Source organism: Agelaius tricolor, unplaced genomic scaffold, assembly GCF_023055355.1.
Source record: "Agelaius tricolor isolate 1412-34295 unplaced genomic scaffold, bAgeTri1.0.p SCAF_16, whole genome shotgun sequence".
Lineage (NCBI taxonomy): Eukaryota > Metazoa > Chordata > Aves > Passeriformes > Icteridae > Agelaius > Agelaius tricolor.
This window is the reverse complement of record NW_027269276.1, coordinates 9,660,493-9,686,988: the sequence shown is the minus strand read 5'-3', so window position 1 is coordinate 9,686,988 and position 26,496 is coordinate 9,660,493. Positions and strand designations below refer to the sequence as shown.

General features: G+C 42.9%; 2 protein-coding genes across 3 annotated transcripts in view; one reads left to right on the top strand and one right to left on the bottom strand.

Annotated features, from left to right (window-relative positions):
* The first annotated feature begins 248 nt into the window (after positions 1 to 248).
* On the top strand, positions 249 to 20,498 carry TM6SF1 (transmembrane 6 superfamily member 1). 2 transcript variants are annotated; one of them, XM_071441404.1, is made up of 10 exons: positions 249 to 446; positions 2,378 to 2,481; positions 2,949 to 3,046; positions 4,673 to 4,776; positions 5,627 to 5,709; positions 7,065 to 7,186; positions 11,221 to 11,325; positions 13,374 to 13,466; positions 14,389 to 14,508; positions 20,119 to 20,498. In XM_071441404.1, exons 1-10 carry the CDS (start codon positions 355 to 357, stop codon positions 20,308 to 20,310), a joined length of 1,113 nt encoding a protein of 370 aa, XP_071297505.1. In that variant the 5' UTR covers positions 249 to 354; the 3' UTR covers positions 20,311 to 20,498. The 2 variants fall into 2 exon arrangements, with proteins under 2 accessions (XP_071297505.1, XP_071297506.1); XM_071441405.1 differs by lacking the exon at positions 249 to 446 and adding an exon at positions 506 to 989.
* Positions 20,499 to 21,627: 1,129 nt separating this feature from the next.
* The window catches only part of HDGFL3 (HDGF like 3), a 37,193-nt gene continuing 32,324 nt past the window's right edge, over positions 21,628 to 26,496 (bottom strand). The window contains exon 6 of the mRNA XM_071441406.1: positions 21,628 to 23,013. Coding sequence (XP_071297507.1) covers positions 23,008 to 23,013 — 6 coding nt within the window. The 3' untranslated portion in view covers positions 21,628 to 23,007. The remainder of the gene's footprint in view (positions 23,014 to 26,496) is intronic.

Genomic DNA, 26,496 nt, shown 5'->3' with positions numbered 1-26,496 from the left:
GCTCGGCTGTCACGGCAGCCCTTGGCACGCCGCCTCCGTCGGTCACCGGAGGAGCGTCCGTCCCCGCGGGGCTGGACCCGCACCCTGTCCCGAGAGGGCGGCATGGCCCGGCGGGCAGTCCCGAGCCGCGGGCAGGGGCCAGGGGGAGCGGGGCGAGCCCCGGGCGGGCGGAGGCGCTCCCCGAGCCGCCGGGGGAGCGGCGGGCGGCTCCGGTTTCCGAGGCTGATTTAACCTTTGCGGCGCGGGCGGGGGGGCGCCGGCCATGGGGCGGGCAGGGCCGGGGCGAGGCGGCGCCTGGGGCTCGGCGCCGGGCAGGGCTGGGGCGCAGCGCGGCCGCCGCCTCCCGCCGCGGGGATGAGCGCCTCGGCGGCCACCGGCGTGTTCGTGCTCTCGCTCACCGCCATCCCCGTCACGTATCTCTTCAACTGCCTGGCGGCCACCGGCAGGTGAGGCGGGACGGGCCCCGCGGGGTGTTCGTAGCGGCGGCGCGGGGTGAGCGGGGTGAGCGGGGCGGCCTCGCCGCTGCCGGGTGCTGCCCGCGTCCTGTGACGGGAGCCGAGCCGGGATGCGGCGAGAGCGGCTCCGGGACCCGCTCGCTGCCGGTGGCCATCCCCGGAGCGTGTCCCGCGTCCCGTGTCCCGCGTCCCGTGTCCCGTCCCGTGTCCCGCGTCCCGTGTCCCGTGTCCCGCGTCCCGTGTCCCGTGTCCCGGGCCGGCCCCGTGCCCCGCGGGACTGCGCCCGCTCCCACCGGGACCGCGGCGTCCCCCCGGACATTGGCCACCAAAACCCAATTCTGCTTCAAGGCGAGCGGGAGAAGCCGCCAGCCCCGGAGCGCTCCCGAGCCGGGGCTGCCCGCGGCACCCGCAGCCTGCGCGCCTCGCTGGGAATGACCCCGCGCCCTCGCCCTGCCAAAAACCGGGATCCCGGGACAAACCGCAGGTCTGGAAAAGGAAAACCTCTCCTCATGGCAAAACCCGCTTCGCTTAAAGGTCTGCGTGATATTTTGTGATCCCACAGCCCGGGGTGTTTTGCAACTTTACTGCACAAATATTTGCTTCTTGTTTTTTGCTGCATCTGTTCCTTCCCCATTTTCTTCCTTCTGGCCCATAACTGAAATTTTGTTTCTCATTGCTCGAGTAATGTCAAATAACACATGGTGACTTACTTGATTAACTGCCAATATTTATTTCAAATTGATAGACTGCAGTGAAAAGTCACTGCAATATTAACAGCTGTAATGGTATGAAGAAATTCATCACTGGGAAAACAGACTAGCAGAAGATTCAAAGCATAAAATAAATCAACAAGCTAGTACTGCTCATCCTGACTTAGAAAGTATGTGTGTATATTTTCTGAAATATTTGGTCTTGCAAATTCTTTGCAATAATTTTAAGTCAAGTTTCACTAAGGTTGATATTCTCATAATATAATTTATTCATACACAACTTGTTTTCTCGATACAGGGTGGTACTATGGATAGAATGATGTACCAGATAGTTTTAGCTTATGCTTATGGACTTTACCTAATTTTCCCGTTCTTTTTTTTCTCTTGCACAAGTGAAGACTGAGGAGGAGAATCTTACCTTAAAGAGAGCTAAAGATAATCTACACCCTTAGATCTATGGAACAATTTTAAACTGATTTTCCAAGCTTGCATTTTCTTGGGCAAGGAGACAAATTTGCTTTGTGACAAATATTTTTTGTGCTTTATGCCACTCCCACTGTCCATGCAGTAACATTACAGCTCCATCTCCAGGGAAAAGTTCCTTTTGCCTGAGCCCACCTGCGCTGGTCACTGAACCTGCTCAAGTGGTCCTGCCCTGTAGGGCCAGAGAGCTCTCTGGTGGCACTTCCATGACTCAACATTAGCCCAGGTCCATCAGAGGTGCCAACACTGCTACTCCTATTCCACGGGACTGATGTGATTTATTTTTGAATTTGTAATCTCCTGAGTAGATAATTTATTACTGAGGTTAGATAAAATGTCCCAAATGATCCTTTTTGGCCTTGAAATCTCTGTGGGTTTGATCCTCATCTTTCCCTTTAATTTTCCCATAGTTTCTGTTTATTTTAGTATGAAAACTGATTTTAGTCAGACAAATCTAGATTTATGGATGTGTTGTTTATCTAGTTATTTTCATATTTTCTTTTTTTAGCTGATCACACATGCAAAGAGAGGCACATAAATTCTGCAAAACCATAGGATGAATACTATGGCAGACTATGCAATAAACTTTAAAATCTGTATTTTGAATTATTAAAAGTTACTTTATGAGTATGTGTATTTGAGGACAGCTGGCTGACAAAGCAAAATTCTATCTGTTTTTCTTGTTATTCTTCTCCTTTTTTTTTTTTCTTTTTTATCATACTGTTGCAGTTCCTGGGTGATCGTTGCAGTTGGATTGCTGGTTCTGGTTCTCATTGCTCTGTCAGCTCGTGTTCTTGTCAAGAGGAAGCCACCCAAGGACCCCCTGTTCTATGGTATGTGTGCTAAAGCTGAGTGGCCTGGCTCACCCATGGCTTTGCTCTGGGCTGCTGTGGCTCCTGCACTTTGCCTTGCTCACCTGCAAAAATGACAAGTCATGTTTTCCTCTCTGCTCCTTTTTGCTGTCCTTCCACCTTTCCTTTCACAGCCAAGGCTGTAAACTCCATGTGCCCAAGATTTTTGAAAGGCTTTCTGCAGACACTGAGCTTCCATGGATGCTGTGCCTGCAGCTCCACAGAATTTCACATTCCTCAGAAAAGCTTCCTGAGAGCTGTGTTAACCAACCACTAATTAAAAAATCCTGAGCTAATGGGAAAGTCATATTGTGTGCTGAATATCTGTGACCTCAAAGTTGACACATCCAGTTCAATAGATCTCTGCCTGATAATTTAGTGGACTGTGAAGCAACTGTGTGATTCCAAGTATTTATTAATTTAATTTTTTCCCCTTTTTCCTATTACAGTTTATGCTGTATTTGCCTTTACCAGTGTAGTGAATCTAATAATTGGACTGGAACAGGATGGAATTATTGATGGATTCATGACTCATTACTTGAGAGAGGTAAATAGTAGTTTGGCTTACAAATGTAAATAAAATCTTCAGTATAAATAACTTGATGTAGTATTGTCACAGAAAAATAGCCACTCACACATTCAAAAGAGTCTTCTTGAATTTTGTAGTTGACCTGCCTTGTTATTGTTATGGATAAAACCTTCACTGACTTGCAACCTACTGACTCATTTGGCAGAAATAATGTAGCTTTCAAGCTCCATTGTTGTTACAGTTAACTTCAGGAACCCTGTTCTGAGTTAACTTCTGTGGGAATTGAAGGGCCTGCACATGACTGCAGAAAACCACAGAAAGCACTCAGGAGTGGATGAGTTACCACACCAAAATGTGTTACCAAGAAGAAAACAAAATTGCTCCTTTATTTTTGCCTAATCACTTGACCAGTAGGAATTAAAGTAGAGTTAAAAAATGATGATGCCAGATACCTAGTCAGCAGAATCTGCTGGCTGCTGAATATCAACATCCACCAAAAATAGCTCAGTAAGAGCTTGACAGGAAAGTCACTGAAGTCATTGAAAAGATTCCATGAACTTAAGTGTGAAATGTGTTGGACCCTACAAGGTTAAATGTTGACATCCATATATTCAGTACTGCTGTAGATCGCTAGGCTGCTAAATATATCTGTGTTTGTTGTATGCTAAATCTATCTTTATTTCGTAGCTTTTTATCACTAAAATATGGAAAAGTCATATTTTCATAATGTAGCAGAGTAAAGCTGACAGTCACACACAGGAGTTTCCATCTTGCACCCTTTATTGCAGATGTGGAACTCCTTCAGTTCTGCCTGATCCTGCCTGGGTCAGCTCTGTGCTGGGAAATGTGCATTGTCAGTCAGAGGCTGGGATGTGGAGATTGTCAGTCAGAGGCTGGGATGTGCATTGTCAGTCAGAGGCTGGGATGTGCATTGTCAGTCAGAGGCTGGGGTGTGCATTGTCAGTCAGAGGCTGGGATGTGGAGATTGTCAGTCAGAGGCTGGGATGTGCATTGTCAGTCAGAGGCTGGGATGTGCATTGTCAGTCAGAGGCTGGGGTGTGCATTGTCAGTCAGAGGCTGGGATGTGCATTGTCAGTCAGAGGCTGGGGTGTGCATTGTCAGTCAGAGGCTGGGATGTGCATTGTCAGTCAGAAGCTGAGGTGTGGAGATTGTCAGTCAGAGGCTGGGATGTAGAGATTGTCAGTCAGAGGCTGAGGTGTGCATTGTCAGTCAGAGGCTGGGATGTGGAGATTGTTAGTCAGAAGCTGGGATGTGGAGATTGTCAGTCAGAGGCTGAGGTGTGGAGATTGTCAGTCAGAAGCTGGGATGTGCATTGTCAGTCAGAGGCTGGGATGTGCATTGTCAGTCAGAGGCTGGGATGTGGAGATTGTCAGTCAGAGGCTGGGATGTGCATTGTCAGTCAGAGGCTGGGATGTGCATTGTCAGTCAGAGGCTGGGATGTGCATTGTCAGTCAGAGGCTGGGATGTGCATTGTCAGTCAGAGGCTGGGATGTGCATTGTCAGTCAGACACTGTACCACTGCTTGAAGGAGCATTGGTTCCTGCTCTGAACTCGTTTCCTGCTGTCCTTTCTGAGTTGTTTCTCTTGCTCTGAGCTCTGTGTGTTCTCCCTGCCCCGTTCCAGGGGGAGCCCTACCTGAACACCGCCTACGGCCACGTCATCTGCTACTGGGACGGCTCGGCGCACTACCTGATGTACCTGCTGATGGTGGCAGCCATTGCCTGGGAGTGAGTCTGGCCTGGCCATGCTCCCCTGCCTTGCATTCTCACATCATCTACAAAGGCCTTTCTTTCCCATGCAGTATTTAGATTTTTGTTTTGGGGTGGTTTCATGTTGTAGGCCAAAGCAATGCTGTTGAAATTTCATTACTTTTAAGGGTTCTGCCCTTGCCAAGTTACCCTTCCTCTCAGCTGACTAAGCCCAGAAAATGCATGGAGATGCATCCTGCCTTCACCCTGCAGCAGACTGTAGCACATGGCTTTGTGTTAGCTAAAAGCTGAAAGAGGATGTGCATTAAAAGCATGTGTGAAAAAAAAAATTGTTTTTCAAATAAAAAATTTATTATAGCAATAATGTATTGCTTAGCACCATGATGATCTCTCGTCCCTGTTACAGAGTGACATGAAGTTTAAGGGAAAAAGAGGTTATTTCTAGAGATTCTTATGCTTCTTGCTGTTGAATAAAAAGTTTCAGGGAATAAGCACTTAAATTCCAGAAACAAATGTACCTGCTGGTAACAGTAGCATTAACAGCATGGAATTAATTATTAATTGTCTTATAGTTTTGTACAGCCTGTGATGTGCAAACTCGTGCAGTCAGCCTTCAGAGGAGTGACACAACAGCAAATAACTGAGTATGCCCAGAGCCTGTGCTGTCCCTGTGATAACCTTGTCCCACACCAATGCAGGATTTCTCCATGACCCCTCTCAGAGGCAACAATCCACTCTTGACTTGTGGTACAGGTTTTAAAAACCTCCACTTGGTAAAACACAACCCCAGAAATTACTGTCATATTTAGGGTAGGGAATTTTTAGAAACAGTTCAATAATTATGTCTTGTTTCTTTTTTTTTTAACAGACAAAGCTATAGAACCATTGGTCTCTACTGGCTGGGTTCCATTATCATGAGCATCATTGTCTTTATGCCTGGAAATATTGTGGGTAAGGAAGTAATTTATATGACCAGCTTTTTCCTGTGAAACATTTTCTAAATTCAGCATTGTGCTATCTATATTTTAGTGCAGTGTCGGTTCATTTCTGTATTAATATGAAAGAGGCATTTTAGGAATATCAGTAAAGAGATACAAGATATTCTAAAATTTAAATATGAGGAAGAAAAGATGGAGACTGGGAAAAAAAAACCCTTTAAATTTACTTGGCTTTCAAGGAGAAAAAAGAAAGTATTGTGTTTTGATATATCTCTTAGGTTTTCATCTAAACCAGGTTTAAGTAATGAGACAATAATATCTCTTAGTGTCATAAAAATATAAATCTTACTTTGCATAAAATTTCCAATTAGCTTAGGAGTCTGACTTTCCAACAGCTTGCAAATCACCTTTAAAAGTCAAATCTGGAAGTTATTCTGTTTTCAAACTAAATTTAACATTCCTAGATTTCTAACATAAATTGTGTTGTTAGAGGTCAGGATTGCAGTAAAAATATTGACATCAGTGTTAATGGCAGGTGATCCATCAAGGGTGAAACCTTTCTCAAGAAAAGATTTCCTTTTTAGCTAAGCTTAAACAGTTGCAAAGTTGACAAATGCTCAGCTAAGAAAAATGTTGATGTGTCCAAATCCTGCAGTCAGCTTTAGGGAAGGTCACTTTGGTGCTGCTTTTCATGCCAGAGGAGGAATATTCATGGTGCAGGCTGGGGCCAGCCCAGCTCCCTCCCTCCTCTGAAGATAGATCACCAGAGAGAAAAGCAGGTTTAGTGGCACTGGCCCTTCCTCTCTCCTCTTATAAAGCCTCTCAAGAGCATGCCTGCCACTTTCCTTTCTGGCACACAGAGCAGCCAATGTCAAAGACACATTTCCCTGCTTTACCTGAGGCTTAGGAGAGCTCTCTGAATGTTTTGTCCTCAGTACGGGCCTGTGGGAGAAATCTGCCCTTTGGAAAACAAATGCAGCATCAGATCTTTCAAAATTGATACATTTTATCCCCCATTTTAAAATGAACGAGGTCTCTATTTGAAGCAGGTTCCATTGAGGGGTTTGAAAGCTGTGCCATCCTATACCCAATGCAGTGACAGATGTGGCTTCCTATCTTCTCAAAAAGTCCCTAATTCAGAAATGGCTTCCTGTCTCAAAGGCTCTTTTTTTACCTCTGCTTTTTTTACCTCTCTGCTTCTGTTGAGGATGTGATTTTCAAGAGGATTTGTGTGTTAACATTTCTAATGTTTTATGTTGGTTTACATTACCATAGTTGCTTCAGGTTTGATGTTACATAGCATAATTTTTAATTCTTCTGCAACAGAGCTTTCAAATTCTCATAACTCTTGTAATAATTTTTCAACAGGCAAATATGGAGCAAAAGTGTGTCCTGCTATTTTCCTAAGTATACCATATATCTGCCTGCCCATATGGGCTGGGTTCAGGATTTATAACCAACCTTCAGTGGCTCATGACACTCCAGTCAAGGTAATTCTGTTGTATCTCAGTGCTGGCTCCTCTTAGGGCTGCTGAAACAAGCTGCCTGTTTCTGGTGGGTTTTATAGGTCCCTGGTGAGCATGGAATGTGCTGTGACTGCTCACTCTCATGACAATTCCTGTCTGGCTCTGAAGACTGCAAAAATATCTATACTGCAGGATAGTTCATTATGGTGGAATAAAGAAAAAGCAAAAGAATCTCATGTCTGGAGTAAAGAACCCATTCATAGGTGTAATTGTATTCCTAACCTCTACCTATTAAATTTCTGTCTGTTTCAGTTACTTAGCTGATGAAAAGCCAATTTATTGCTGCAGCACTCCCCATCAGTTGTAAGCAATATAATCAATTCATATTTTTGCATCAAAGGAGCTCCTTAGGCTCAGTCAGGTTCATTCTGTCCCTGCAAACAGGGACAGAGGTGGAGCATTGGTGGCTGCTCAGAGCCAGCAGGCAGCAGGGTGGCACAGACAGAGTGACAGCAGGACAGACCTGCCCAGAGAGGTGGGAAACACAGCAGCCAGCCAGCCAGCCCTTCTTCAGGAGGAGAGAGAAGCACAGAGGGATGCTCGTCTCTCCTCAGGGCTGAAGAACACCTACAGAATCACAAATTTTAGGGCAAATCCCTATGGAAGGCAGATTGGAGGAATCTTCACGTGCTAAACCTCCTGCTCTCCTGCACAGGCTCACAGGAGCCACCTGCCCCATCCCAAAGCCATTTGAGCTGATTCATTTGAAGGTGATTCATTTCTGGCCTCTATTCCTGGCCAGAAGCACCTTCTTTAGACTCATCAAGTGTAGTTAAAGGTAGTGATGGCAATTTTCACTGCACACATCAGTGAGAGCAGCCTTTGTGTGGAGCATGGATGAAGATTTGTTTTCCTGGTATTAAGAATACTACAAAAATAGACATTATAGAAAATATGTGATGGACTGATTACTTGCTGAAATACAGCCATGTCTCCTGGGCTTACAAGGAGATAAACTGCTTACCTAGGTTTGATATTTTAATTTAGTATATATTTCAGAGAAACTTAGAATATTCTATTTCAAAAAGAGAGTTCAGGAAAAGCTGGTGACCTGAAAATGTAACATTGCACTTCTTTGTGAATCCTTTCTTGGAAACATAAACTTCCCTGCCTAGAAGGTCATAGAAAAAGCCTTGATTCCTTTCACTGGGACCTCATAGCCCACCTTAGCTGTTTGTTTTTCAGAAGTTGTATTTAGTCTTCACAGGTAAATTATGCTCCATATCCGAGCACGCCTTTAAATCTTAACGTGACTACTCATGAATTTTTCATGCAACTCTTTCAGTCCCAAATTAAGAATTATTTCCAGGAAATAATTGTGTTTAATGCTACTAATCAGTGAGATAATCATTGTAAGTCCTGAACATATCAGTAGATCATTTGGAATTAACTGTACAATTTAACTTTTTTAAACTATAATTATCCAGAGTTGGCATTAAAAGATTTAGGAAGAAAATGTAGCAATGGTTTTAAACATGCTGTTATTAGTATATAGGAAAATACTTACATGAAAATAACAGAAGCAAAGTGTATCCTGTTGGCCAAGGTATAAATTGCTATAATATTATTACAAACCTGTTAGTTAAAAAATAATCACTGTGGGGGTAGAGGAAAGCTATTCAAGTTTTGGTTGCTTTCTAATAGAGGGGTTCAGAGGAGTGGAATGGAGCTGTGCCCTCATTTGGAATCAAGCCCAGCTCTGCTGCAGTCTTTGCAAAGCCCAACAGATTTATCTGCAAGTATGTCAGCTCAGAAAAGTTTAATGGAATTGAAATATCTTTAACAGAATTAATGCACAAATTCAGATTTATACATGAATTCTGAAGGGACTGACTTTTACAGAAGCACACAAGATTATTCCAATTCCCTAAAAGTGATGACATGAGATGCCTCTCAGAAGTTATGGAAAACAGCTTTTTCCTGGAAGTGAGAGGAATTGCAAAGCATGCCTGGCCACTTCCTTGCTGCACAAACAAACCCCTGGGGCTGCAGGGATCTGTGCAGAGTTCAAAGTTGTTTGCAGAGCATGGGGAACCCGTGGCAGGCCAGCTCTGCTTGGCCATGCTCTTTGCATGTAATTCAGTTTATCAGGGGGCATGGGCTTGGCTAGGTTAAAGAAAGGTAAGGAGAAACTACTCTTCAGTGGTCAGCAATGTGCAACCTGTCTTTCAAATTCTTGCTTCTGCTTTTTCTCCTTTTTTTTAAGCTTTGCATTTTCATTTTGTTTGCATGCATGCATAAACAAAAAAAGTGTGAGTTTTCTGTACCCTGGCAGTTTCACAAACTAGTACTGCACCAAAGGTTGCTTCCACTTACAGTGGCTTTATCTCAAACCCTCTAAGCACAAAGTTCTATTGTGGCTTTGTGATTACAGTGAATACTCACATCCATTTAATATTTAAAGAGGAATATTGAAATATTTGAAAAGAGATTTTATATATATATATATCTATAAGCTTCATACATAGTCCAAAAGGGAATGAAAATATATCAGCTTTCCATTATCCTAGGTAGTCTACAATTGAGAATTATTTGTAACTCAGCCATAAGTGACCTTTTTCTTTCATAGCAAGAAATATTTGAATATAGGCATCCTTTGCAGGTAATATTAAAAATACTCCTACACCAGTACTCTGAATACTGTGAAGTGACACCATACTGCCAAAACCTGTTACTTGTGTTAGAAAATCAAACAAAGGTGTCACTTTTTTTTTTTTTTCTGAAAAAGATCCTTTAAAAGAAAATCAGAGAAAAAATTGTTATGAAAGGGATGGTTTATGTTTGCCACAGCCTTATTTTTGTTAATCTGTAATCCAGATCTTGTAGTATTTACTCAGAAATTGTGCTTGCAAGATTGTTTCTCCTGTTTCAATAACTTTATTGTGAGTATCTTGATCCTGTGTGCTTTTAACTGTGCCCCTGCATCCTAATTTCTGTTTTGCACTTTGGAGACAATTCCACAAGTGTATAACAGGAAGGAAATCAGGTTTTTCTTTTGCTGCCTGCATGCCAACAAGCGGCCAATAAAAAGGAAGAGGAAATGAGTAACACATATACACAGGGAAGTTTTCCCTCTGAACTACACAAAGATACTCTGATGTGTTTATAATTTTGTCTGTGACTCCACAGTGCAGAGAGTGTAGCTCAAATGATTTCCATGGAGGTTTTACTGTGTAGGCAAAGAGATGCCTTTGGTTGCCCCAAGCCGCCTTCGCCATTAGACATGGAAATGCAGGATGTGATCCCTCCCCTCTGTCCCTGCAGCAGGGAGATTCCTGTGCTGAGCAAAGGAGGCACAAGACCAGAGCCAGGCTTGGAGGTGCCTCAGTGGCACCCCAGGAATTCCCAGGGTTCAGTGACAGAAGAGGAAGGGTTTCCTCATACTCCATACACACAGGTTTCATTCTCTGTTTCTGCACTGCACACTGACATACAGTATTTGCTCACTGAACTCAGGAGAGGACTCAACCAGCCACAGAAAAGCTTTTATTTGATGCCAGTGATAGTCCATTAGTTTTAATAATGTCACAAGCTGCTGAAAACCAGCATTCAATAATGAGATGGATCCAGTCCTTTTACAAAGCATACTAGATTGAACTTCAAATGTCTGAGACAAACCTACATTTCCAAGGCTTTTCTACATGGGGACATTCAGGAAAACAAATTATTTCCAATTACAAAAAGACAATTCTGAAGAAGTTATGCTGCTTTAAAGCCTTAGGTGATTGCAGAGTTAGTGTTCATTTGATTTAGGTTGCTTGAAATGACACTAATCTGTATTGACATGGCTTCAGTTGGATCCATCCATTTCTAGAGTTTATTCAGGTGAATTTTCCTCACTACATGCTATAAAGTCTGGAGCTGCCTTTTTGAAATCTTTCTGTCTCTGAAATGAGTGCACAGATGTGGTGTTCCAGCCCTCCTCCCTCTCTGCAGTGGCACACACCCTGGAGTGCCATGCAGCAGGAGGTGCCCACCAGCCCTGTTCTGTGTTGCAGGTGGTTCAGGAGGTGCAGAAGAAGGGACTCCTAAGACGACCAATAGATTTAATGTTAGCTGCATACCTCATTCTGGCCACGGGCTTTTGCATATTCAGGGGCATGGTAAGTTGAATATATTTTAATAATTTAAGCCAATTTTCAGTCGAACTTTTAAATTTGAGTCTGTATGAAAAAGCACTTACATTGTGGTCAGGGGAAAACCTGTAACATTTGGGTTCAAACAGGCCTCAGATATAAAAGGATAAATTATATATGATAACTATTGGTGCTTTGCTTCTCCATTTTGTGCTGTGTGCAGCATGTTTTTTCAAAAGGAAGTGCACAACCACCAGAGTAAATAGCACCCCAAGAGGAAATCAACATGACCTAAAACTGTTCTCATTGGTCTGTTGTTCCATTTATGGCCCAGAACATGGAGACAAAGCAACTAAAGTAATTCTGTATTCATGTTTTTCTAAGCAGTAATGCATATTTAAAATTATATACAAAACCAAGTTAGCTCACACTGCATGAGATAGAGGAGAACATTTCCACCTAAAATGAAAAAAAAAAGATCCACGTTGTGAACAACACACATTGTTTCTACTTACCAAGAGACAATTTTTAAAAATTGTTGCTCTCTAAGCATAGTTGATTGAATCAAAATTTCTGAGGGAAGGAAGCAGAACTGAAAATGCCTTCAGGAGTAAATCCAGTCATAGTTAAATCTATTCCCTTGTCAGCTCTAATGCATTTTCTGTCTTAAGCAAAATGAAACTTGTGTATCATTCAGTGAGCACAGCTCAAATGTTTGGGCATCTCAGATAACTGCCTGCTTGCTTGATTTGTAGATTTGATCCTTTCTAGAATAGTTCAAGTAGGAGGTGATGATAAATACCCAGCAACATTTTATTTACCTAGAGCAGATTGTCCTTTTGTAGTTGTGCTGCTCACATTCCTCTCTCACCTCCTGTTTCTCTTAAAATTTGCCTCTCGGAAACATTTTTTTTCCAGTTTGTCAGACTGCTTTATTTCCTATAGATCATGTTACTTCAGAGCAACACTGATACAGGTTAAATCAGCTGGTTTACCTGTAATTTCATTTGTGGAAAATATTGGTCTCATGGTCTTACTTGGTTCTGCAGTCCCACTTTGTTTCTCAAGGAATTTTTTTTTAATTTTATTTTGAGACTGTGGTAATTTCCTTATAGATTTCCCTCACCAAGCAGGAATTGCTTACTGGCCTTGATTGTACATACAGAGATCAACTGAACATCTCTGTGTAAGGTGCAGGAACCATAATTTTGTGCAGAAGTTCATAAAACACAATCCATTGTAGTCCACTCAGACCTGCTTCTTGGATGCCCATGTTGGAAAAGAACAGGGAGGAATATGGACTGTAAAGTTTTGCACTGCTCCCTCAGAGTCACACAACAAATGCACCTGAAATTGAGCTGTGCAGAACTTCCTGCTCAGCCCTGTAGCTCAGGCATTAATGATGCCACAGACAAGCCCAGGGACAGCTGCTCACATGAATTGCTAGCTCAGTTTAGAGCAGAACGTTTTGTAGTAGCTTTAAGGCCTACCACAAAAAGTGCAATTTTTGCAATTTATCCATGTTTATTTGGAACTTTTTATTCCTATAAGAATCCAATAACCCCTCCTTTACTACTCTCAAAAATTATTACTTTAAGTAACACCTGTCTCATGCATTGCTCTGCACTGCTGCCTTGTCCCAGTGCAGCTCTTTTCTTGGACTACATCCATAGCTTGCTATCCTAAAACTGGGGGTTCATCCTGAAGTTTCCAGGATTCTAATTACTCTTAGAGCAATTTTCCATTGGAAAGTTCATTTGGTGGGATCAAAGGCTATTTATCAGAGCAAATCATTAGCAATTATACTTTTACAACAGCACAGCCAAATGGCTAAATTCTCTCCCAGTCAAAATCTTCAAAGCAGGCTACCAGCACTTCCTCACAAACCCACTGAGCAGGAGCTGAGAGGAGGCTGCATTTCCCCTTTGGGAATAGGGTCACCTATTTGGTGATCACATGGATCACCTTTGCAAGCTCTGTGCTGCAGACCACGAGCACACCCCTAGGGCTGGTAACACCAGGTTGGTTGGTTTCAGAACAAATTGATCACAGGAAGTTGTAAAACCTCTTATCAGATTGCCCTGGACTGCCCTGCAGAGCTGTGCCGCCTGTACATCCAGCTGCACGAGCCCTACATAAAGGATCCTGCTGCCTATCCCAAGCTCCAGGTAAAGCCCTGCCAGGGAGTGGGAAGGAGGGATCTGCAAACAAAGGTGAAGCCATCTCTGAAGGTTTCAGAGATGACAAGATCAATATGGGAATTACCATTCATGGCAAATTAAAGGGTATTTTCTAGTAGCATTTCTAGCTATTGTAGGATACCAGCTCCTCATTGTGATAAGCTTAACTTAGGTTCAAATTGGTTACACGGAGCTACACATCCTAATTACTCAGGGTTCTTTTAACATAGCCCATGAAACAGATCTGTGTGCTTTTAATGTTCATTTCCCTTCCTTAGAAAGGCAAAGTAGACTTTCATTCTGGAATTATGGAGCAAGAAGTGGTACAGTAAGACTAGATTCCTTAGGCTCACATTGCACTTCCATCCCCAGGGACACGCTCTTGAAAAAGGGAACTGCATACAAAAATCATTGTAGATGGGGGAGTGTTGTCCTTTAGTTCTGCAGAATTTGATGTTCACATTCTTTTGCAGGGGGGCAGGGCCCAAAGCAGTCAGAGGACACAGGGGTGAGGAAATGAGCAGAAAGCAAGTGTCAGTGCTGGATGAGTTCTTCCTGGGAAAGGGAGGGCATGGCATGGGAGTGCAGTGGGGCCTGACAAAGGCTCCCTTAAGGAGTTAAGCCAGGCCATGCTTTTTGGCATGGTCTCAAGATAGTAAGGGGCAGGAATAGGTGTCCTGGCTGAAGGGTGTGTGGATGGGGCAAGGAGACAACAGCCACCAATATCAGCAGAGACCCTCGGGTAGCTGGATCCAGTCCATAGCATCCAGGTGTGACAAAAAAGCCTGGGAATCACTGCTGCCAGAAGTGTAGTTTTGAGTAGTCTCAACTTCTCAGTGAGGAGCTTGCTGATTTTTAAATGCATCTCCCTCACACTGCAAAGGAACTGACATTTGTGTTTGGAATGCAGATGCTGGCATACATGTTCTACTCTGTGCCATACTATGTGATTGCTCTGTATGGCCTGCTGGTGCCTGGCTGCTCCTGGATGCCTGATCTGACCCTTATACATGCTGGAGGACTAGCTCAGGTATTTCTTTGCAAAATACTCACTTTTAAATTACATTATAATAAGTAGAGACCTATGGAATGAATAAGGGGCCCAGGGCTTGATCTTCCCATGTAGGTTTTGTGCTGATGTAACCCAGATCACCTTTCAGGTCTGTAAAAACCCCTTAATTTAAGGGAGAGAATAATCAAATCTACTACTCTCTAATGACCACATTCTTGCTTTAGCAGACTCCTCTCCTTCTACTCAATGCTTTTATTGGGCTCATTTAAACCTTATTCAGCACCATGCACTTTTTAGCTGGCATCATGAAGGAAGCCCATCTTAAAGCTGTGACAGTCAATTGTAAAAAAAACCAACAAAACCACAACACAACAGCACAATACCTTGTTTTCATAATATGTGTTGGTCAAGTAGGTAGTTTGAAATATATAAAGAGAAAAAGTATCTCCTTGTCACACAAAATGTACAGTATCAGTGGATGATGTTGGGAGAACTCAGGGAACCTCCTGGGCCACAAACCACAGTAACACTCAGAAGTGTTTGTGCTCCCAACAGCAGACAATGATCATTTTTCTTTTACTCATTCCATTCTGGTTCTCTTAAATAAACAACTGTAGTTAATTACTAAATGGGGCTGATGCTTATGAGAAGACTGACCAAAACAATTCAACAGGAACTAGTAAATGACTTATGACAGACAGATGAGCATTAAACAGATGAGACAGAGGAATAATTGGTTTTTCTGTACATAGAAAATGAAATGTGTGTGCTCAGAACATCCAGACAACACAGAAAATAAGCACAATAATCCTGCCACAATAGTGACAATATAGGGACACAGCAACAACTGTAATTCAAATACCACTATCAGACAAACACAAACCAACACTTGGTTCCTCGGGTCTGAGATAATCATAGATACAAACTGCAATCCACTTTAACTGCCCAATAAGAAGGGTGGAGTGGTATTTTCTATTTGGGAGCAGTTATCACAGAGAATAGGACTTCTTTTTCCTTCTCTACCTATAGAGTCTTGAACTATCATGTGATATCAAAACAGAATCTGGCAAACATTAATGAGGAAATTTAGATGCTCAAAAGGTATCATAAATATTGTACAACTGTGTTTGGCCAAAATCTAATTAAAAAAAAAAGCCCAAGCTAGCTAAGTAGGCCAGGCTGTGTTGGGAACTTCCTCTACTGACAGATTACTCAGGTTCCATAAATTGCCCAGAAAATCAGGGAAAAAAGCACTCCTTCAAAGATTTTTTAACACAAGAAAAGGTAAATCAGAAGTCAGAGTGTACCAGCTATCACAACCTTGCAAACTTACCAGAAAGCTCAGCCTCTCAGTCTGGTTGGTTTGGGGTTTTTTTCCCCCTTTTATAGGTTTCCTGTAACAAACAATCACCTTTTTTTTTTTTTTTTAAACAGTTCTTTGTACCTTTTGTACCTAAACTCGGTTGCTGAAGTCTAAAGCCCCTCTGTAGTTCCTTGTGGTTCTGCCTCAGGATGTCCATTTACACATTAGACTAACACCCAACATTTCCCATTTCACTGTTTAAAGCTCGTCCTGGCACCAGCAAATGCTGTGGGTTGTCAGAAACTGATTAGAACTCTATTGCTGTCCTCTCTTCATATTTTATCTTGCTTCAAAAAACAGTTTTTGACATTTGGGAGGGTTTTTTTTGTCACTTTGACTTTAATGCACTGCAGGATGAACTTCAGTTATCCTACAAATGCACATGATTTAATTGATTTGACTTGGTAAACTGTGACCAACCTGGGATGCAAAATGCATGTGACAAAGAATTGAGAGCTCTTTCTTGATTATTTGGGTGCTTTGTCATTTTGAGGCAAAAACCACATTTACAGATTTGTCTACTGTTACCTTAAGTTCAAACACTTAATTGATAATTAAAACACATGTAGTTACCAAAACACACTTTGCTTCCTCTCACACCCAAGGCCCAATAAAGGTAAGTGTCTGATGGTGGAAGCAGTGGGCACTGCTCCTACAGATGGGGAACATGGAGATTTTAATTATTTTTATTTCTATCATTATGATGTACTTTTTACAAAAACAAGTCACAAAATACCATGGATGCATCTAAACTAAGAACCTCCCAAGTGCCTACTAGCCTTTCACACAGACACACATGTACTGATTTTCAGAATTACAAATAACTCTCAGGATTGACTGGAATGACTCCATTACTAACTCCATTACTCCTCCACAGGAGTCAGGAATGACTCCATTACTAACATTCAGACTCCAAAACCAGTTGTGACCCAATAATTACTAGACTTTCTGAAGCTTCAGGAGGAGCTCTTTGAATTTCATATGAGTGAAGTACCAGGAGCTTTGATTATACAAAAGGGTTGGAACAGCCTCTGAACTTAATGAAATTGGTATTTTCCTATGCAAGTGAGCCATGTGAGAAGGATGAAGAGCCACAGCCTTACTAGCCAAAAACAGTCTCACCAACTCTCTGCAGCCCATTTCTCTGTTTTCTCAAATGTAGAAAGCTTACCTCTACTCCCTCTTAGTGTTTTCCATAACCCTGCCTTTTTTGTGGCTACTTTCTGCATGCTTCTTGCCTACCAGAGACCCTAAACCCAAGAAATGTATTTTTCTAGGTTACTCCCTTTCTATTTGATGGCTTTGTTAGGCTCATGAGACCAGGTCCAAACCCTTCTAAAGTTACAGTCTTAGAGAGAAGGCACAGTGTGAAGAAGGACTCCTCTTTCTGGGTCCTTCTCTGTCCTTAACTACAGGGTAAAAAATACTTGAAATACTGCCTATGATTAGGCAACAAGGCAAAAAATACTGTAAAAATTCCAAGTGCAGACTGCTTCATGGAGACAAGCAGGTCAGTGAGAAGCAGGCAGACACAGGCTGCAGTGTCCAGCAGCTCCCACCTGCTGGGAGTGCCCGAGGAGCAGAGTGGCCAAGGCTTCAGGGGTGACAAAGGCTGCATGTTGGGCATGTAAGGCTACCTTAGAAGGATACCTGCAGCATCTCATCTGGTTGATTTCTCAGCCAAGGCTCAGGAGTTTGCTGGAGCCTCCAAATTCTCCACTTGGAGAGGGGATCAGTAACACAAAGCACCGAGGAATGATTTATTTGCTGAGAGACCCCAATGACAGTGAGGTAACACTGTAGGCTCAAGGTTTGTCTCACTGAGCACCAGCCTTACTGCACACAGGCACAGAGCTCTGCAGGGACTGGCAGCTCAGAATTAGGGGTTTGGTCTGCCTGAAGGCAGAGCAGCACTGGGCCACTGGTGAGTGAGAGATCTGCTTTTAAGACATATCCTCTGCTCCAAGTAAGAAAAAAAAAAAAAGAGGGGAAATAAAAAAAAAATAGTAGCAGCAGAGGACAGTCATGGAAGAGAAACACAGGAGATTAGAGACATAACACAATTTTCAAAGAGGCAAATCAAATAAATTAAAAAAAAAAAAAAGACTTTACAGACCTAAATATCCTTCTTGGTAATGAAAGAAGAAGCCATGTGTTACAGTGAAAAACAAGTCTAATAAACAATAACTTCATTATATGGTGCATCATTAACCACTAAAAAGCTTTGTAGGCTACAGACAGGACATCATGTTACTGCTTTTTGGTTTTACAACAATTAAAGCTCACTAATGTGCCACAACTCCTGTAAGAGACAAGACCACACAGTAAGGCCTAGATATTCAGGCATCTTGGAGGCTCTGGGAGTTCTGGGTCTCAGAAGCATCCCCTTACAGCTCTTTCTGACAGGGTTTACTGTGAATTGTGAGAAATTTACAATCAACTTACTCTGAAGCACAGCTGGCCACACTCGCAGGCAGGCAGGCCTCACAATCCTCTCAGAGAAGGAGCAGCTTTGCAGCTTCTTCACCCCAACATGGCTCTAAAAATGCAGCCCAGAGGCTCTCAGTGCACCAGACAGCCCAAACCTCCTGCCTGCAGCCTGCTGGCAGCCGTCTGTCCATCTGTCTGTCTGTCTGTCTGCTGCCCTGTGCTATGAGGGGGCTTTGCTGCTGGGCTGCTCTGGCTGCCGGGGCTGAGGAGGCTCCCCCAGCAGGGATTGCAGCGGGGGTGGCAGCAGAGGGTGACAGCAGGGATGGCAGCAGGGATTGCAGCGGGGATGGCAGCAGAGGGTGACAGCAGGGGTGATGGCAGGGATGGCAGCAGGAGGGGTGGCAGCAGGGATTGCAGTGGGGATGGCAGCAGAGGGTGACAGCAGGAGGGGTGACAGCAGCAGGGGTGGCTTCCGGCCCACCCAGGTGCCTCAGGCAGGGCCTGCCTGGGCAGGTGAGAGCAAATGGGCTGCAAGAGACAGAGCGAGTTACCAGGCCGATATAAAAAGGCTGCTGACAATGTGCCCCTGAACATCTGTTTGCAGTGCAATAGCTGTTTACAGAAACATGCTAAGTGGCACTCTGCTGAAGTGTGTTTGTATTTGATTTCGTTGATTACTTTGTTTCCTGGCTCAGGTTTGCTCAATGAGCTCTCCCAATTCAGTTGAGGTGGTTGGAATCACCTGAAACCAATTTCTCTTTCTGTTTTGATGGATGGTCTCAGCCTAACCTTTTGCTGGGGTGGTGTATTGAAACACCTGCACTTCATTTCCCCTTCTACTCTGCTGTGACCAGAACCATGTTCTGTGTGAGGCCAAACTGACTCCTGCTGAAGCCAGAACAGAGGATGTGATTTGGCCATAGTGTACTCCTCTGTGTTCCTAAAATCTTGGTGTCCCAGTGCTCTCCTTATGGTCAAATTGATGTTCATCTTCTCAGATCTCCTCACTGCTAGCTAACTAAATAGTAATTAAAAAATTGGACACACAATAGTTAATGTGAATGAGCAGTGGCTTGAAATAGCAGGTAACAGATGGAAACAAAAGACACCGACTATCCTGACACTTCTATCTTTAAATGTTTGTTTATGCTAAAAATATGCTTCAGGCCAGCAAGCCTGTCTGTGCCTATAACCTTCACTGTATGCTCAATTTATGCTTCAAACCAGCCCAAGCTTGAAACCCAAATATTGCAGACATTTTCTGAAATCATCAGGAGTTGCGGGATCAGAATCTGGAACAATCTGGATTTAAGATAAAGAAGGCCAAACCCAAAGCTGAACTAACATAGGTTCCAAGACTCTCCTTTCTAACTTTACTCAGAGGGGGTGTCTGGCTGCCCCCACTGATGCCAAACTCCCAACAGCCCTCCCAGGCAGGTGGGTGAGAGCCCTTGCCCTGACTGGGCTCTGCAGGGATGTGCCCTTCAGTGGCCACTTTTCTGTGGACCCTCTAGCACAAACTATGACCCAGAAAGCCAGGGTGGAATCCTGTACCTGATGAAGCTATCAGTGCCACCATGTGCATTAAACAAACCTCTTACCATGCCACTGATGGTTCCAGTTATGCCTCATACACCAAGATATTAATGATTTTAGTTTAGACTGTATTTTTATACCACAGTGCAAAAGTATGATGGATAATTCTGGAATAAGAATAAGGGCTGGCTTGGAAAATGTCACTGAAGATGCAGACTTGCATGCAGATTATGCCATCTTTCCAAAAATATACATCAACTTTACCTTTTTTTAATATATGTGTTATATACACACCACAGGCTCAATTTTCCCATATTGGTGCTTCTCTTCATGCTCGAACTCCTTACATCTACAGAGTCCCTGAAGAAGCAAAAGAGTTTTTCCTGATATTGAACATAATGTATGGGATTCTTCCTCAGCTGTTCGCTTACAGGTGTGTCAACAAGCCAGAGTTTTTCATGAAACCAAAACAAGAAGAAAAACCAGAATAGCAGAACTGTTTCCAGCTCCTGTCCTTGGCTATGTATATAGTTGGGTTGGGATGTAACTGAAGTGCTCAGATGGAACCCAAATGAAGCGTGTAAGATGTGTAAAATTGCACAACTGTGTAGTCGCACGGGCTGCTCTGTTTATCCTACTGAAAAAGGGAAAATAAAGACAACTGCCTTTAGCACCACTTCTCAACATTGTGACTTTGCAGTGCATTGCCAGTTCCCACAGCTATTTTTAAGTAAGCTGCTTTGACAGTTTTAGAAATACTGCATGAAGTTAAATAATAATAATGATGTCAGTGTTTAGCCTCCGCACGCTGAAGAATAGCAGTGCTAGCAGTCCCTGCACAGAGCTACTGCACAACATGAAGGTCATTGTGAAGCATGAAAAATTAACATACATAACTCTGTCACATGCACATGTTTTATTTGTCAAAAAGTATGTCTTGTGGGTCGACCTTGTTAAAAATCCCAAGAAATCTTTTAAGAAGCAATCAACTCTTATGATAAGACTCCATATATGATAAGCAAATCATATAGTTTTGTTAATTCTCTTCAGGATTCACTTCTGCCAGGACTGCTCACCTGCTTGAAGCTGAGCAGGTGCTCAGCAGCACTTGTGGGCTGGGCACAGAGGGCTCTGAGCCTCTGAGCTCGTGTGTTCCAGAGAGGAGGGGTTTTGGCTGCGTCTCTGCAGCTTCTTTTGCTAATGCTGCTGGCTCAGAAACAAGCAGCAGCCAACACAACGACCTTGGTTTGGGCAGCTTACATTTCTATTTGCAATTACAGCTATTTCTATGCCTTCTATGTGTATTTATATTAAAAGCAGTACACCTAGTGCCTTTCTCACAGATGAAACTAGCTGATACGTTTTAACTGGAAACACTTTATTTGCGTTTGTTGACTTGGTGTTTGGATTGAAAGAATTTTATTTTTAAGTCTAATCAGTAACAAGGAAGCAGCTGACATGCCTGTGTGCTGCACCCTGCACGAAGGGACCTTCAGAGCACTGAGAAATGCAGGCTGTAACATTTCCTGCTGAACACTGCCATGCAGATCCCAGCAGCAGTCAGAGGAGAGCCCCAGGTTTTACACCTCCAGCCAAAGGGGCAGGTCCAAAACAACCACAGCACACCTCAGGGAATGCTTGCTGCCACCCAGCATCCCTGGTGCAGCTCCTTAGGCTTTGGGACAGCTCCATCCCAGTGCCTCTTCCCAGGGAAACAAACCCAGCTGGGCTGTCACAGGACGTGCTGGCTCACAAACAGGTACTTGAGCCTCTGATGTTACTTCTGATGTCTGGAAAGAAACTTTGAATACATTCAAGGTGAATTTAATGACCTCCTGTTATCCAGAAAAGGCAAAGTACAGAAAAAATAAAGATCTCACCTGCACTTGTATCTATTATGGTCAACTCATGTTAACAGAATGTTTTGCTTTAATACTTGACTTACATTAATACCTCACATTATTACACGTATGAAGCCAAATATGACGCTAACTTAGTTGCTTACAACCTCAAACCTTACTCCCAATACACATTCCAATAAATTTATTCTGTAAAAACAATACATTTTTTTTGTTTCCTTTTTGTTTTGTTTTGGTGTTTTTTTGGTTTTTTTTTCCTTGTGGTTTTTTTTTTTAGTTTTTTACAGTAAACTCATCAACTACAAACCTTGAATACGCAAAAGATGTTCCAAGGACAAGCATAACAAGGATTGATAAAACCAGACTAAATATGTTTTCACAATAAAAGCTGGCATAAAAATAAATAAAAATCTCTATTATCACAATAGCAACAATAATGTACACAGAGTAATGGATTTGGAATGCTTACTTACTAGTCTAGTTCTATTTCCAAAAGGAAAAAAAAAAGCCAGAATGACAGCATCCTTTTTTAAGCCTTTCATTATTTAAAATTGATGTTTTGTTTTGGTTTCCCATAGGGCTGTATATCACAGTAAGCTTAAAAATGGAAAGCATCCAAATGAATGATTTCAAATTGTGTTGGCATTGGAAAAATCCTTGTATTAATCTAAAGAAACACAAAAAGACTTTCACTAACTCCACATATAGGAACTAAGTCAGATAGTGTACATTACATCATGGTTTGGAGAAGTATTAAGAGTATAACTAGCTAGGTACTTCTAATAAGGAAAGGTATTTTATTACATTATTGAACTTGGTGGTGATTTCAACTGAAGAAGAATTTTTCTTTCATGTTGTAAACTGATCAAAACCCAAGAGAGAATGGATCTAGGAAAATTTAAAATTATGTCTGTATGTGGAAGATTATTGTAGCATTGTATGGAGGGGACTCATTTCTAAGATTTAGTTGTGTTTAAAAAATGTTGATTTAGAATGATATAATTTGGAGTTATGCCTTTTCTGTCTTGAAAAGGAATCTGAAACATGTTCAAGTATGCGATATCTTCATAAACCTCAGCCACTGGAAAAGGGCAACTTCATGCAACCAAATAATATGAAAATCAAAAAGTAACCCTTAGAAAAAAGGGTAAAAATGTCATTTCTGCAAACACAACAGATAGGAATGTGAATAATGTGCATACAAACTGGGATGCTGTTGATGGTACTAATGAACAGATGTGGTGACTCATATCAAATCCAAGAATATTAGACAACCAAACATGTAACCTTCTTGTGTTTTCCCTTAATATTCAGCAGTCATTATGTTGGTTAAGTCTGAAAGAGAAAGAGAAAGAAATCACATTTAATGTAAGAAATAACATGCTGCATCAAACTTGATACAATTGATGTTATATTTCCACTTCTAAGTCACAGGTACAAGTAACCACCTGGTCTGTTCAAACTAATTTTTTTCTAGAGAAAACGTCTTTGTTACAACAACTGAACATATCACTACAAATATTAATGAGCACAGTTTAAAAGTAAACATTTAGGGCTGTATTCAGTAACATTGAATATATGTGGGTGGGTTTTTCCCTCAGTCACTCCATTACAAACCTTGTAGCACACTTCAGGCACAACCAGTTTTTGCTTTTTTCCACTGCACAAAATCACTGATGGGCTTCATGCAGGAGCTCAGGCACTGCTGCATTCCTGGATGTCCAGCCACAAGAACACCCTCTTGTTCAGATACAGGAAAGCTTAGCAAGCATGAGCAAAGATAAACATTTTCATCACTAAGGGATCCAAGTGCTGCTTCTGAAAAGGAAACAGCTTGGCTCCAGTTCACTGTAAGGTGATGACAGAAGAGGAACTCCCACGGGTGAGTCAAGGTCAGCTCTTGCCTTCCCTGACATTAGTGGGATCAGGATCAGACTGTCCTCACATGATCACAGCAAGAGATACAAGTCTTGGTTTCCTCCAACTGAAAAGAGATGGCAAAATTCACCTGGTGGCCCTGGGACAGGTTACATTAGCCAGCAACATGACAACATGCAGTGCACCATGACCACCCACCTCTGGGCAAGGCATCCCTTCTACAACACTACAACACCACCTTCCCTCTTCGGTCAGTGCAGCTCTCTCCTATGACAAGTGCTTTGTCAAGAGTAAAAATGGAAACCTGTGCTGTGTGGGAGGTCCTGGTACATCCTGGCTAAGGACACACAATCAGGGGTTATTATCAAGTGCTCAGGCTTACAGGAACTACCAGAGCCCTGACTCCCCCAAAAGGGGAAACCATGTGCTGCCCATGCAGCACACCACACTCCAGGCCTCTCTCCTGTTTCAGAGTCAGGGAGATCATACTTAGAGATGCTTTGGGGGGATCACTGCTGTTCCTTTCCCTTCAGACTCAGACACCCAATTAAACAATTACACATGATCAGTCAATCAAACCCTGCTTTCTGCTGAGGTTCCCACTGGCAGCAGCTGCCCAGCACTGACAGGTAGGGTGGGGTAACACAGCTGCTTCCTGTGCTGGAACTCTCAGATCCAGTACAGAAAGATGTCCTTTTGGAGCATGAAACCTTTGCAGTTATTAACCACAATTCCCTTCTGGGTTAGGTCCAGAAGATTGGGTAGGATCATCCTTACGTGGGTGCTGGGAACATTAACAGCTCCCCTGCACACTGTGTCACAGACACAGCTGCTGTGGCACGGGAGGGACAACAAAGAGACAGATAATGCAAGTCATCCTCTAGGCTTTTCACAGTTTCCAGTGGCATGTGCCCCTCCTGGCAGCAGTGCCAGGTGTCCCAGGGCAGCAGGTCGCTGTCCCCAGCAGGGAGAGCCGCAGGGGCTGGGCTCTGGCCAGGCTGAGCCCTCCCTGCCCGCAGCTCGGGGATGCAGCAGCCCGAGCACCTCCCCTGGTCTCCATGGTTTCACGTCTCTCCAGAAACACAACTCAAACATCTTTGTTTGAACGAGTCTCCCAGCCTCACTGTAAGCTGTGGTACAATGTGTGCTGTGCTGCACACAAAGGAGGAGCACAGGATCTGACTGATTCCAGTGCAAAGTTTCTGTTATCAATGGCAGCACACAGAAAACAGAGCAGAGAACAAAACTAAACCCACAAACTGCTGTCTCTTTTTCTGGCACTGAAGATTACTTCCTTAACAGTGTCTGGCAACTAATTCAGCCATCCTGTACTGGGAAGCTGCATGGGCAGAAGGATAATTGTTTACTTGCTCTGTACAATAGTTGTTATTCCGTGTTGCTTTGAGGTCAAAGTGGTTACAGGATTCAATGTACGCAGAGCTGCAAATATTTCATCTGTACTGGCTGCTTTAATCTCAACTTGCGTTCAGACATTTATGTTTCCTCTGAGTTATGTCCCATGTCCTTAGCCAGCAGTGCTGTTATCCTGAAGGCAGCAGACAACACAGCTCCTTACACCATATACTATGCCACATACTATTTGATTTTTACACAGAAATTTTTACTGTGCAATACTTAGACACGTTCTTACAAATATTACTTTTGGTTTGAAGGGTAGATTTTACTGTGCCTCAAACTGCAGGAAAAGAAAATCAGACAGAGAAACATCCTCTATTTTCATTTTTTGCACAAAATGCTTTTACATTGTACCAAGCCCTAAATGCTATGCTTTCAATGCTGATAAGCCCCCAAACCTGTTATGCAGCCTAACCAGTGTTATTCCTGATAAGTAAAGAAGAGCAGAGGAACCAAACATCTCAAAACCCCATCAGAAGGACACAGTGAACCTGTGCTTCTCTGGCCAGTTTGGCCATTACACTTGTACCTTATAGCAGTAACTGGGATTGTTGCTACCCCACAAGAATGCCACAACAAAAAAGCCTGGACACAGGGTGTCTTAAATATGTTCTCCCAAATGCAATGGTGTCAGATGGCAATAATTTTGGACCAGATTTTGATCCCCTTATTCACGCTGGCAGTTGCCTCCACAAATAGATCCACTGACTCAGTTGGTAGCTAATTGTCAGTGTGAGAAAAAGGATCACAGTCCTTTACTCCATTTTAATATTCAGGCTGTACCAGGAGCAAGAAAATGTATCTCATTTCCAGCAAATTTATTCTTCTCTGAAGAGAGTAAAATCATTCACCTCCTGCACCTGAACACCATGCAAATGCCTCCTTTACCAATGCACTGCCCAGACTCTCAGTATACCAAAATGAGACAGTGAATACCAAAATGAAAACTTGCCACATTCCCTGTGTGCTGGCCTGGCCTTCAAACACTCTCTAATAAGGCCAGAACCACAGCCAGCTTTCAAACATGAGTACGTGGCCATCCAGAAAGTAAAGTAAAAGCAGTTTAGGTGTTCACTTACAAAGATTCAGAGCTATGCCAGCTAAGAACTAAAGACACAAGTCACCAGAGATTTAAATGAGGAATGTAAATCTGCTGCCATGTACTCACTGATTTATGAACTAATTTAATACCATGAAAGTAAACAATACAGAGCCATGAATACCTTTCCACCAGAAAGTTCTCTTTATGTGGTATTCTGAGAAAGCCAAAACAATTTAGTATTTAACAGCAGGGAATAGTTCTGGGAAGATTTTGTGACTCAAGATCTGAGCAAACTCTGGGATGGGCTGTCTTAGCTAATACACTATTAGTTAATCAATATGGGATGATTAACCCCTGAGCTTCAGGCTCTGCATCTTTCTGGGGAAGGAATCAGACAAAGAACAGCAGTTAGGGAAAGAGCTTGAAAAACATGTAGTGATGGGACACAATTACCAACTATGGTTGGGACTGAGGAAACATCT